Source organism: Papilio polytes, unplaced genomic scaffold (genome assembly GCF_000836215.1).
Source record: "Papilio polytes unplaced genomic scaffold, Ppol_1.0 DF823288.1, whole genome shotgun sequence".
In the NCBI taxonomy this organism is placed as follows: domain Eukaryota; kingdom Metazoa; phylum Arthropoda; class Insecta; order Lepidoptera; family Papilionidae; genus Papilio; species Papilio polytes.
In genome coordinates, this window is record NW_013525916.1 from 689028 (window position 1) to 702207 (window position 13180).

Sequence of the window (13180 nt, forward strand, 5' to 3'; positions counted from 1 at the left end):
GGACGTTCGGAAACTTCTAATTTTTTAGTTGTCATCGTCAGGGCTGAAGTGTTTTCGTCTCGGTCTCTAAGTGAGTTTTTCTATAGAAAGTGAGTTCTTGTGATTATCGTGTAGATGTATTTTTGGACAGTTTTTCGTACGTGAAATCGATATATTCGGATAGTCCTGGAAGTGGGAAACTTATGCTTTGTGAGTTATTCGTAAGTAGAAATTAGGAACTGAACCTGAAGTTTTTTCGCTTTACGTACTTAGGCTATGAACTTTATTTATATTTTTTTTCCTGTCTTGGAAATAATTTCAAGGAATCTCACTAAATAACTCACAGGGTAACGAGTCATACACAACAAAAATAATTGTAACTGAGCATAATAATGAAACCAAAATACTCAAATGCGATCACAATTTGTTAATAATGTTTTTGATATGATTTTACCAATTTTTTATATAATTTTAATCCTATACCCACTAACGCTTACAATTTATTTGCAAATCATGTATCCTAGCCAAATATTTCGTTTTATCCATAATAATAAGTATTTGTAAATAGCATTTAATTCTTGTAATTATTCATTTAGTGAAATTAAACCTAAGTCCTTTATTACTTCGCAATACTGTAACGATATAAGCAATAATTTTATACTTTAATATGAATGCTTGTCTTCGAAATGACCCTTGTATAATTGATATACTTTTTAACTAAAATAGATACATGTTACTGTTAAAAAAACCTCTTATATAGTATATAATGTAACCTTGTTACTACAGAAGGCATTTCGCAAGTCAATCACTTAGAAATCGAACATATTCGCTTATTGTATGAGCTTGTTATTTAAACGTAATATACAAAAATGTTACAGTGTAAATTACATACATTTGCAATATCTGAGGGCCTATTATTGATTTTATATTTAAATTATTTATTTACTAAGCTTGATATATTTATTACTTCTCATTGTAGTAGGTACCTCGTTACACCAAATATCACAAATATGGCCTAAGAATATAATTCTTTAAACAGCCTGCAATTTTTTAAATCAATTTTTATTTTTATTATTTTTTTATTGAATCAATGTTTGTACTGTTTTAGGTATTTAATATTAATATTCCTTAATGTATAATCTTCCTGGAATTTGAATCTTTATTATCTATCTCCTCAGATCCTTCTAAACCTAATAGAAAATTTGTTATAAATTATAATTGAAAACGTTGATACGTACACTCTGCATGTGTTGTGCAATAATCGAAGAGTAGATTTTACAGTAAAACTTTAGGGTCATACTTCTTGCTGACTTATCTAGACTGCATAATTTCTTAGAGACTGATCATAAATATTTTTGTTTTCTTGTTTAGCTGTGGTCATTGCGTTACATTTCCCACTGACCTCTATATTCCATTGGATGTGATAGCCGTAGTAATTTTTGCCTATATGATTTTCGCCATTTTAACACTGACGGTGGGTTTTTGGAAACTGGGATTAATAATATAGTAACTTTAATTCATGCTTTTAATTCTGTATAAAAACTGTTATTAAAGCAGCTATCTCTCCAGAGGTTAAATAGAGGTCAGTGATTTTTCCTCTTCAACCTGTCACCGTAGTGTCTGACAGGTCACTTTTGTAGGTTATAAAATATCGTCTCGAATTTTAGATGCTACCTTGTAAATGTAATGCAGTTATGCAATAGTCCTTCCTCTACTAGACCATTTCTATTTTCGCTCTGTTAGTCACCTAGTTAAGGCGCGCATTGACCTCAGTTAATAATTATAAGATTGTATCCTGTGTACGTGTTAATCGTAAGTCAGTAAGAAGCTAAAAATAATGTAATTAAATTAAATGTAGATTTATAGTTTATGTCCATAAATGTGTCTCGTTTAAATTGTGGTGTCTATTTCATGTTAGAGGTACTAATTTAATTGCAAGTTGACTGAGGTGGTGATATGGAGTCGATGATATTTTTTACAAAAAGATATTATAACCTCGGGAGAGCTCTGTGTGTACTTCGGTCCGCAGAGGCAGAGGTCAGCAGAGGTCGGCAGTAAATGACCCGCGCGATGGTGATATTTTTGCAAAATGTGACTAAACAAAGCAATACATTGTAATGTAATACGTCTTATCGTTTTTTTTAATAACTGTAAGGTGTATTTTTATTTAAATAATACAATTATATAATATATCTATTGTGAATGTAGTTATTCATTTCGCGGTGATATTTAGTAGAGCGTATCTTTTTTATGGTGTATAAAGAATTCTAATTTGTAAATAGGTACTTAAAATTGTATTGTGTAAAAAATATTGTACATATCTGTACGCTTGGATTATTTATAAAAGTATCGTCGGTAAGATTTTAGATTATGAATTGTATTGTAATATAGTGGGCGAGCCACGGCCGCTAGGGGCTGCGCAGTCATATGACAGTTCAGTGGCCACCGTGTCCCCGATACTTTCCTAGTAACATTAAATTTGAAATAAAAAAACTTTCGCTTAACTACCATCAGTAACTTTCACATATTGCATGGATTTATTTCATTAGGTGTATAATCTGTCAAAGTGCGGGGGTTTCGATAGTTCTTCAACCAACTTACCATAGACAAAGCTTCTAGTTTTTTTAGAGGGCTTCAGAGGCGCGGTATGAGTCGTCGATTACGTAGATCTGTCGTGCCGAGTCTATATAGACTTCATATGAACATTTTGATTTGTATTGTAGACGACGCGTAGGTCCCAGGTTATTCTGTATGTCGCTAAGCCGGCGGCAAATTCGAGCGTGAGCTCAGCGAGTCATTTGAAAGGCGATGGAAGCATGTACAATAATAAACATAGAATGTATTCTAATGGAATATGTAATAAAACATTAAAACTTGAAAACTCTTTCATTTCTCTTTTTAATCTATCCATATCTTTAATATCTTAATAATTTCTTGAAAACATTATAACCTAAAATACATCGGAGATTACGAAAATCTAGTCTATGGTCTTCACAAACATTAAAACTATACATAATTCGTAAAAAGAGATACTGCAAAAAATAATGAAAAGACATTTACGATTTATAAAAATAATTTATTTTCAAAGTGCTCGCATACAACTAGTGATATGTTTACCAAATATACAATTATCTCACATCGAATATAAACACAACAAACAGCTTATAATTATATTGTACACACAATGTTAAAATTCACTAGAGTCAACACACAATCTATCAACAAGCATCAAGTTTGAAATATAAAAAAATATGTTATCTGTGCAAATATGCATATACGTTTAACAGTTTTTTTTAACTACAATTTTCTAATATAACATGTCTTTTAAAAGAAAATAATCTAGATTTATTAGTGAACTATTAATTATGCTACCATATTGGTATTTGCACGTGTAAACACACTACGTACGTGCATTGACTACCCGAGTTTCCACCGCTAAGACACTATACATGGGCGTCGCCAAAGGTAACTGCCCCCTACCCCTTCCCAAGTGGGTGGTAAATTGTAAACACAAACATTATAACTTCGAATTTTTAGTTGGATCGTTATAGACACGATGAAATTTCGCACAGATGTAGGGCATAATCTAGAACAAATAGGCTCGTTTTGTATATATTCGTTATATAAACTAGCTTTCTCCCACGACCCTTTCCGCGTGGAATAATAAAAGCAAAAGTGAGTAGTCTATGTGTTTTCTAGACTATTCTCTACGTCTGTGGTAAATTTCATTGAGATCCGTTCAGCAGTTTAGACTACAAACTCTAACAAACATCCAACTTTCGCTTTTATAATATTAGTAAGATTAAATCAAAATGCAATCCCTAGATAGATAAATAAAAGAGTCAGTATATAAATAAATAAGCGATTTGATAGATTTTCATTACTATTTTCCTAAGTCCCCCTTGATTATACCCTCCCCCATAGATCTTCGTTTGGCGACGCCCACACTTAAAACAAACTGCTACTACCCTGACTGAAATATCTACCATTTTGTACACATTTCAGTCAAAAACTAACATAGTCTACAAACAATTAAACATTTCCACTAGTATTTTAAATTATTTCAACTTTTCCTAATAAAGTTATAATCTTTCTTCTCAACATCAAATAGCTTCTTTAAGTAAAGAAAATACAGATAAAAATAACCGATTGTAAATTGACACAAAATAATCTAATCTCAATACAGTCATATTAAAATAAAAATAACATTAAAAAGGAACTTTAAAAATAAAAATTCAAAAAATATACATCATGAGTTATAAAACATTTAGGGCCTGTCCCACCACTGGCTGAAAAACGACGTCACTTTTAGATAAGGGAACCCGATATTTCCATCACATATTTTAAATGTTCGATTATCAGACAATTTACAATTCGGTGGGACAGGCTTTGAGTATAAAATAAGTAAAAAGTGGCATAACATAATTTCATATTTTGCCCCACAATAGCCTTGTAGAAGTCTAAACCGCACACAAGGAAATTTTTACAGAAATAAACACACACTTTATGGAATGTCAGAAATCACAGCAGGTTTTTAAATAATTATTGTTTTAATAAAAAGCCCTACATGTACGCTGTAAGAGGTACTTTCACGCTATTAAACAAAGAAGATGAGTAAATTGGAAATGCAAGAAAGCGAAATAAAATCCTATCCAATAGCAATAAAGAATTGTAGTTCCCAAGGTTATATAAATTCTCAGCAGCAAAGAATCAATATTGCCTTGGATACTTGATTGAAATGTATACAATCTTTTATTTTTTTTTATACTGTTACTATGTCATTTTTGTTTTTCATTAGTCTTTTTGATTATGATGTAAGTTTTTTTAATTCAGTGTTTTAACGAAATTTACACTTTCAGTTTTTTAACCAATATCGTCATCTGAGCATTTGAATTTTATTAAAGTAAATTGTACCATGGTTATTTAAATTCTCAATCAATGCAAAAAAAGCAAGATTGCCTTGTTTACTTGAATTTAGTGAAATAACGAAATTTTGACCATCTATGACCTAATGTATTGAAATTATAATTTTTAAGAGCAAATAGTTTAATAATCTTCAAAAGGGCCGGTGACTGTGAGTGACGTTTTGTCCCACCGCGCCATAGCGTGTTGATTGACGGTGTCGATGTCCCACTGCTGCGCGCGCGCGCCGCTGCAGCGGTTGATGAACACTTTGCGACCACTCGCCTCCCATTCCAAGCAGTTCTCATTCCCGCCGTGTTTTAGTTGTTTTGTCGCCTATTTTTTTAATAAAAAATGTTTCTATTCAAAGGAACTGAACTTTGAAATTATCAGACATTTAACAATATTTTTTTCTTTTTTTATAGTCTGTTATGCATTTAAAAAGGCGTTCTATTAGACATTATTGTGCTAGAATGTCTTTTATATTCGATATCGTATTTAAAATAATTTTACATTGTCTGGAAAGTTATAGTGCATTAATTGAATGAATGATCAATGAGTGAATGACTGAACGAATATTGTTAAGTGTAATGTTTATAGTATGACATGCAATATGCCTTTTCTTTAATAAAGAGTGAATGACTGAGCGATTGAATGTGTGAATGAATGAATGATTGAATATGAATGATATACTCACCGGATGGTACCTCCAGAGCTGGTTTCCTCCACCAAGGTGGCAGGAGTAGAGGATGATGGGCTGCTCGGGTCTGGAGTCCGGGACATCCCAGCACATATTCCTGTCTTTAGATCTGCAAATATATAAATTAAATAATGTGATTGCAGTATTCTAACCAATAAAAGGCATTTCACAATGTCATATATAATGCGAATTTTATATAACTAGCTTTTGCCCGGGACTCCGTTCGTGTGGAATTAAATGAAATCTAAGTAGCCTATATCTTCCTCCAGATTATCCTATACATCAATGCCAAATGTCATTGAGAACCGTTCAACAGTTTAGAGTATAAACTCGAACAAACATCTTAACTTTCGCATTTATAATATCAGTAAGATTTACATTCATGTAAATAAGTAAATTGTATAGACTCTGGATTACGGTTACACAAAATATTTACTGCCAGAATAATTTAAATAAATACTTTTTTTAACATAAATAAACCGTTTAGTATAAATAAAGCGTTTGAGTAAATTTTTGCCTCAAATTAAATTTTTAAACTTTTTGAACTATCAACTTTATTCCCTCTAGTAGACGCTTGGTTTCCGGACCCCAGAATATCGGAATTCAGTACGAAAAAACCATTAGGGAGGTGTTTAAGTGCCGGCTGTGTGTCAGCAGGGCAGGGAGGGCAGGGTAGGGTACGGCAGGGCAGCACGTGCCTGATGTCCTTGTGCCAGGAGAGCAGGAAGTGCTGCTCGGCGGCTGCGGAGCGCTCGCAGACGGCCAGCGCCAGCGCCGCGCCCTGCTCGCCGCGCCGCAGGTCGCAGCACAGCTGCCCGTCTGCGCCCGCCCTTATCTGCACACACATCTATACCTTTACTATATCTATACTATCATAATAAAGCGTATACACACACTTCTTTGTTGCCTAAGACGTCAGCAATTACACCATATATTTTAATAATTATCTCTTTAATAAAAAGCTTAAACTTACAACACGCTACAGGTTATATATTTTCACGCTATCAAACCTAGAAGGTAAATAAATTGGTAAAAATCCTTCATGCGGGATAGGAACCATAAATTGGTTCCCATGGTTTTATCCAATGTCAAAGGCCTTCGTTGTCATTTATGTGTGTAAATTTTGACATTTGCAATTGAATTCACAAGTGTAAACAATAAAGTTAAATTTTATATAATTTCTTGCGGATAAAACCGCACGGGACCAACTCGTATTACTATAAAAATAGTAATTATTTTACACTTTTTAACCAGTTAGATTATTTTTTTAAGAAAATATTCTTACCCTCCCTTCTGCGAAAGGTTCCGGTTCAACTGGCGGATATTTTGCTGTTAAATCGAACGCTATCTGAAAGTAAATTAAGAAACGATAGTAACATTGTAATACAATGAAAACTCCATATCGAGAATCATAGAAGACAATAAAAATGTAACGGTCCTGACATCTGATAGGGCGTTAGGGAGGGCGACCGCCCAGGGCGCTGCACGGGAAGGGGCGTCAAAGATCTCTGAATCACAAAGCCTTATACGTAAAAAGTGTTAAATAAGTGCCATACATAAGGTACAATCTTAGATATTAAAATATTTATAATATATCGTGCAATTCTGCAGTGGGCGGGGCTATCTCCTTTAGGGGCGTGTCCCTACATATTAATACCTAAAAATAAGGAAGTTTCCTATGAAATATCTGAAGTTTTCTCTCACCTGCGTCATGAACCACCTAAAGGATTTACATTGCAGCTTCTCTCGCAACTTCTTCTGGTGTGAGATATCTCCCGTGTCGATGTGCAGGTAGTGCGGCCGCCGCTTGTACAGATACTGCGCGTACTCGTCCATCCACACCTCCGCCACGCGCCTGTAATTCTGTACGTATTATATTATAACACACAATTTTACAGTGGGTTTTTTTGTGCAGGGGTGGAATCATGGACACCTGGGAAGGAGGAGCCAGGTAGTACCGGACCCCTGCTTGGTGTACTGTGGTGTGTACTTGCTATGGGATACATGTAATTTTTTTACAATGGTAGAGCACGCTTTAACATCTTCGTACTGTAGGGTCGGCTGGTACAATACTACGACCACACAGAAAACAGGCGTGAAGTGGGAGCAATTACGCTTATAGTCTGATGAGTGTGGTGCTGGAGGCGCAACTCTAGTCCCTTTTCCTTCCTACCCTTTTTCTCATAAATAGGATGGGAAGGGAATGTAGATTTGATTATGGAGGAGACGTATAGGAAGCGGAAATAACCTCTTTATGTGCGTCTCCTCTTTCGTCAATTAAGAGTAGGCAACGCATCCGCTTTTGCGGATGTTTTTGGGCGCAGTCGCTTCGCCATTTTGGCAGATTCAGGTGGCCGCTTGCTCGTTTGACACTTTATGTTACAAAAAATATTAGTAAGAGTAAGATAATGTCCCGTACCCTGCCGACGAAGTCCCCGTGGCCCGGGTTGGGGAAGGGCGCGAACTTCCTGTAGATGTGTCCGACGCGCGAGCACGGCGCGTCCACCATGCGCCCGCCGCACTGCCAGATCTGCGCACCACTGACATATTAATATTTTTATTAACCAATAATATTCCTCCCTTAGAATACGTGGGAATTCGATGACTTCATGCCAATATGTAGTCGTACGTACGTATGTGTACAGTTAGCACCATAAATATGGTTTAAATATATACAAATAACGCTAAATACACCGCTGTGGGTTTTCACTAGTGTTACTAAATACCTTGTGTACATTTAAAAAACTGTAAAGATCCATAAATTAGAAAGTAAAGTTTTTATGCATTTATTCGTTAAAAGTATGAATTAATGATTTTAAAACCAATGGCGTATCTAATCTTTGTAAATACTAAGTTGTGTGTGTGTGTGTGTTACCTTGAAGCTGAGCTCGTACTGCTCGCCGCCCCAGATGTCGAGGCCGGGGTCGTACCCGCCCAGCTCCCAGAAGAACTTGCGCGACATCGCGAACAGCCCGCCCGCCATCACCGGGCTCCTGCCAGACGAAACGACACACATTCTCATATAAAAACATAACCAACATTTATAATTCAACATCCAATCAGTATAAAACTGATAATTAAAAAGCAATTCGTCTTTACGAAACCGATATTAGAAAGAGATAGAACATATCGGAGAATATTTTGCACATTTCTGTTAAAGAGATGATCTGTTTTATCAAAGGTGGATATAATATGCTTTATACGAGCACTGGGTCATCTTCCTTCTCTTTCTACTCCCGTAGGGTCAGCTCGACAGATTTTTGTCTTCCACATAACTCTATCATACGTCATCTCAGTCATCACTCCCTTCTTGACTATGTCACCCTTCGCGCAATACATATTTCTAGGTTTACCGGTGTACCCTTCAACAATCATAACTAGATTCTCCTTGTTACATGCGATTCGTTCCTCGAGCAGGATAAATAAGTGTATTAAGTAATGGGACCCTGACTGGAATGGCTCCGGCATGTTGTCCTGGTCCCGGGGCAGCACTGGCAGGCGCTTGTAGAAGAGCTCCCAGTCGAAGGCGCCGCGCGCGCCCTCGTCCTGCGCGCGGTACTCGAACGTGTCGTAGGCGATCACGTCGATGTACGGACACACCACCGTGCGGTAGCTTAGCGCTATCGGCTCTGCGCAACACAAACACATACCAAATGTTACTTGTTATGGTATGCTTATGTTACTTGAGTGCGAAGGAGCCAGCTGAAAATCAGCGCAGGAACGGCTTATTCCGTCCTGCATACGCTGAGCTGGCTACCTTTTGCCACGATTGTGTTTCCTTTAGAATAAGTCCTTTTATGTAATTTCTATTTTGTGGCAATAAATACATATTCATTCATTCATTCATTCAAATTATATGCTATTGGAACAAATTATCGATTTTTCGAAATAGATCGGAAACTTGCATCTTAACATTTAGAGTCATTCAAAGGTCATTTTATATCATATTGCTAATAAACAAGCGAACAATTACGAAATGGCGAAATAATCGTTGCACATAGATGTACGAAAAAGCAGATACGATGTCTTTTATTGATAGAGGGGACGCACAGAAAGAAAATATTTTCCCTTGCTATGTGCTCCCTCTGTCAAATCCATTTCCCGTGGCATTAAGAAAAGAGAACTACAGTGTTTTATTTTTCCGACACGTTAGTCGATTAAGGAGTCCGTTACAGTAGTTTACTATTACTATGCAACTAAGCGCAGTCTTTGACCATTTAACGTGTCTCATGACATGGATTTTTTCCTACATTCTGTTCAACAAATACGAACCTAGTAGCGGTGGTAGCCAGTTAACAGTGGCCTCAGTGTGCGAGTCTAAGAACAGTAAGACGTCGGCGGAGGCCCGCGCGGCGCCCGCCAGCCGCGCCGCTATCAGACCACTCCGCTGCGCTAATCGCACCACTTTCACCTTCGGTAAATGCTTAGATAGATAGTCTTCTAACTTCTGCTTTAGGAAATCTAAGATCGAAATTACAAACAGAAACGTTTAAAAATGATGCTATCCCCCTCCCACACACTATAATGGACTATATAACTAAACAGTATAGCTTTCCATATTGTTTATATCGTTACTAGCTTTTAAACGCGACTGCGTCCGCGTACAAAAAAATAAACTAGGTAGCCTATGTGTTGCCAGGACAGGCCAAAGTTCCAGATCCGTTTAGGCTACAAATTCACAAACATCCATCCATCCAAACTTTAACATTTAATATTAATATGATTCATATAGTTAAACATATTGTGAGGTTACAAAATCATACATTTAAATGTAATTTTTAGTATGTAAGCCAATGTCGATAAACGAATAGATAGAGAACTTCCGTTTTGCGTTAAAAAAAATTTAAAACTATTTACCATATTTCAACTAATTGGAAATGTATAGACGATTACAAACATGACTAAATAATTATTTACACTTAATAAGTCTGCATAACTAAAAACCGATAACAGTTTGTGGATAATATTGGATATTTTTCTCTTAGTATTTTATTCATAGTTAACATCTTAAACTGACTATCTCAAAGCTTAACAAATTGCAATACAAATTTTATTATCTGTAGGAAAAAATAATATTGAATTTTGTTACAAAGGTGACATTACACCCATTTTATTATTCGACCTTTGCTAGTATTAGCATAAAAACGGTAGCTTACATGTTATTGTATTGAACAAACTGTACAAACATTAAACATGTGTACCGTTTAATATTAATAAGAGTAATTCCAGAATATAGATAAACATAAAATGATTCACTGCTTTAACAAGAATGTCCACGTAAATATATAGAATTAAAAAAACTCGAATTAGCTATTTTTTTCGTATATTTCATACTAATATAAAAAATGCGAGTCTGGATGGATGTGTGTTACTGAGTATCTCAGCTTATCTGATTTTGATGAAATTCGGTACAGATGTGAAACATAATGTAATAACACAGACTACTTACTAATTTAAGTTTGTTTAATCCAAGCTGTTAGTTAAACTAACCATTTTTTTAAGTTATATACAGATGTTTTATTTATTTTATATCTAAATTTTACTTATATACTTAAAACTCACCCTTTGTGCTTGCATCGTCAACTAAAAACACCTCTTTTATAAGAAATTCTGGGGACCTGATAAGAACACTATATGCCGTCCTGAGCAATGTACTCCAGTGTTCATTGTGGAAGGGAACCACCACACTAACAGTCGGTAATGACTCTATGTACTTGCGAACCTTGCAACCTGGATGTCTTATGTCTGGTAAAGATCTGTTTAAAGCTATTTTATCACTCAATGCTCCATTGAAGCCATTAACGGAATATAATTGTTCCTCAAGAAAAGCCAAAGATTTAGGTAGCCGTGCTGGTAAACCTTGCTCACCAATACCTGAAAAATTACTTTTAATTACTTTGTTGTGTGTGTGTTTTTTTTCTCTTATTCCAAATTGTGTTGTAGTGGTGATAAGATTAAATGTTATTTTATTTTATTTATTTATTTATTTAAAAATACATGCGTATATAGAATCTTAACAAGTTATTGTGTAAACTTTGAACTACTAAGATGCTTACAATCTAATAAGTCAAAAACTACTTGGAATTAAGAATATGAGCCCTTTGAGATGTATTTCCTTTAGAATTAAAAGAGTTTTTACTACTAGCTCTCAATGATTGGCTGCCTCTTGCTCAAGTTGTGATTTTTTCTATGCATTTAGTCCAAATATGCTAACTGTTTTATAAGTTAGCTAATAACAACAAATCAACCCTAAAACTATTAAACTCCACCAATAAAATAAAGTTACTCACCTTGACGTTTTCTTTCATATTCAATTTGTGTATAATTGTGCCAGTCAATTTTCTGAAACAGTAACATTTTAAAATATAATTATCTTATTAATTACTTAAAAAAATATAAATGAGAATGTTTAGATGGATGGATGTTTGCAAGTTTATAGCCTCAACTGGTGAATTTGGTATAGATGTAGAGGATAGTCTGGAAGAAGATATAGGCTACTTGCTTTTTTTTTTAATAGGACAGTCATGTGTGAAAGCCAATATTATTACGAGCTTTCACCCACAACTCTATCCACATGTTTAGGAGACAGAGTCCAACTGATATTGTACACAATTATTATAATCCAATAAAGAATTTTTATTTAATATATTACAAAGAAAGTGGTAGGTTAAAAGTTAGTTAATTCATATTTTTTTACCTTCAAACTCTTTGGAACAAAATAATCAATTGTTCCAATGTTAGTTTTGCTGATATTATTAAAAGTCTTTACTATATACAGCAAGATGACTAAAAAGGTTATAGTAAGGAGGTTTCGTAGTCTCAACAACCTTACGAATTGACGACGCATCACAAACATGGAACTGAAATAATAATTTATTTTAATAACTTGTATATTTTAATATTAAAGTTGGATTTTTGAATTAGAGGTAAAAGAAGGCCTTTAAAAAGAAAATTGAATAGAAAATTCAATTTTAGTAAAAGTACATAACTAGAATTAAGCATAAATTAGTTTTAGTAGACTCTGAATATATTTTAGTTGGTACAGTTTTTTTTTTATTTTTAATGCATTTCATTTATCAATATATAAAGCTTGCCGCAATCTAGATTTTCTGTAAACTAACAGATTAAAAATTTAAAAGGAAATTAGTGTGACGGTTATTGATAACAGAAAGATTAATGTTTTGATATAAATGCCGCAAGCTATCTACTTGCTTCTGATAAGCGAAATTAATTAAGGTTTAAGTAAATGATTTTAATCCAAGGTATTTTAATCTATGTTTCGTTATAATAGTAAACTTTAAACTATTTTACAGGCCCTTAATTTATTTATTTCTATAAGTATTAATAAAACTTCGAACCAAAACATACCGGTACAACCACCCGAATTTCATAACTAAATCAGAAAATTTTAAATCCAATGAATAGCACTACGTTTCAAGTCATATAAGTAAAATTTGCATTCCAATTAATTTTAAATCATGATCAGACAAACTCGAATTTGTTTATTTCCTTCAATACCATCCCAATCCAATTACACTATGACAATGACAGATGACAACATGTATGACAATGGTGCCTGACAACTAACATTGACGAAAA

At 34.5% G+C, this 13180-nt stretch overlaps 1 protein-coding gene across 1 annotated transcript; it reads right to left on the minus strand.

Annotated features, from left to right (window-relative positions):
- Nucleotides 1–3764: 3764 nt before the first annotated feature.
- On the minus strand, nt 3765–13124 carry LOC106105037 (N-acetylgalactosaminyltransferase 6-like). The gene is made up of 13 exons (XM_013285255.1): nt 12950–13124; nt 12279–12441; nt 11872–11923; nt 11144–11455; nt 9854–10042; nt 9033–9210; nt 8457–8574; nt 8001–8111; nt 7286–7444; nt 6867–6929; nt 6280–6416; nt 5579–5690; nt 3765–5217 (listed from the first exon to the last, which is right to left on the minus strand). Exons 1-13 carry the CDS (start codon nt 12970–12972, stop codon nt 5026–5028), a joined length of 1809 nt encoding a protein of 602 aa, XP_013140709.1. The 5' UTR covers nt 12973–13124; the 3' UTR covers nt 3765–5025.
- Between the last annotated feature and the right edge of the window lie 56 nt (nt 13125–13180).

Excerpts from the sequence above, each read along its gene's own strand:
- LOC106105037 (XM_013285255.1), bottom strand. The coding sequence starts at position 12,972 with ATGAAATTCGGGTGGTTGTACCG. Across the intron at positions 11,924-12,278 it reads TTGTTCCAAAGAGTTTGAAG|AAAATTGACTGGCACAATTA; the intron begins GTAAAAAAATAT and ends TTACTGTTTCAG. Across the intron at positions 9,211-9,853 it reads CTGGCTACCACCGCTACTAG|AGCCGATAGCGCTAAGCTAC; the intron begins GTTCGTATTTGT and ends TGTGTTGCGCAG.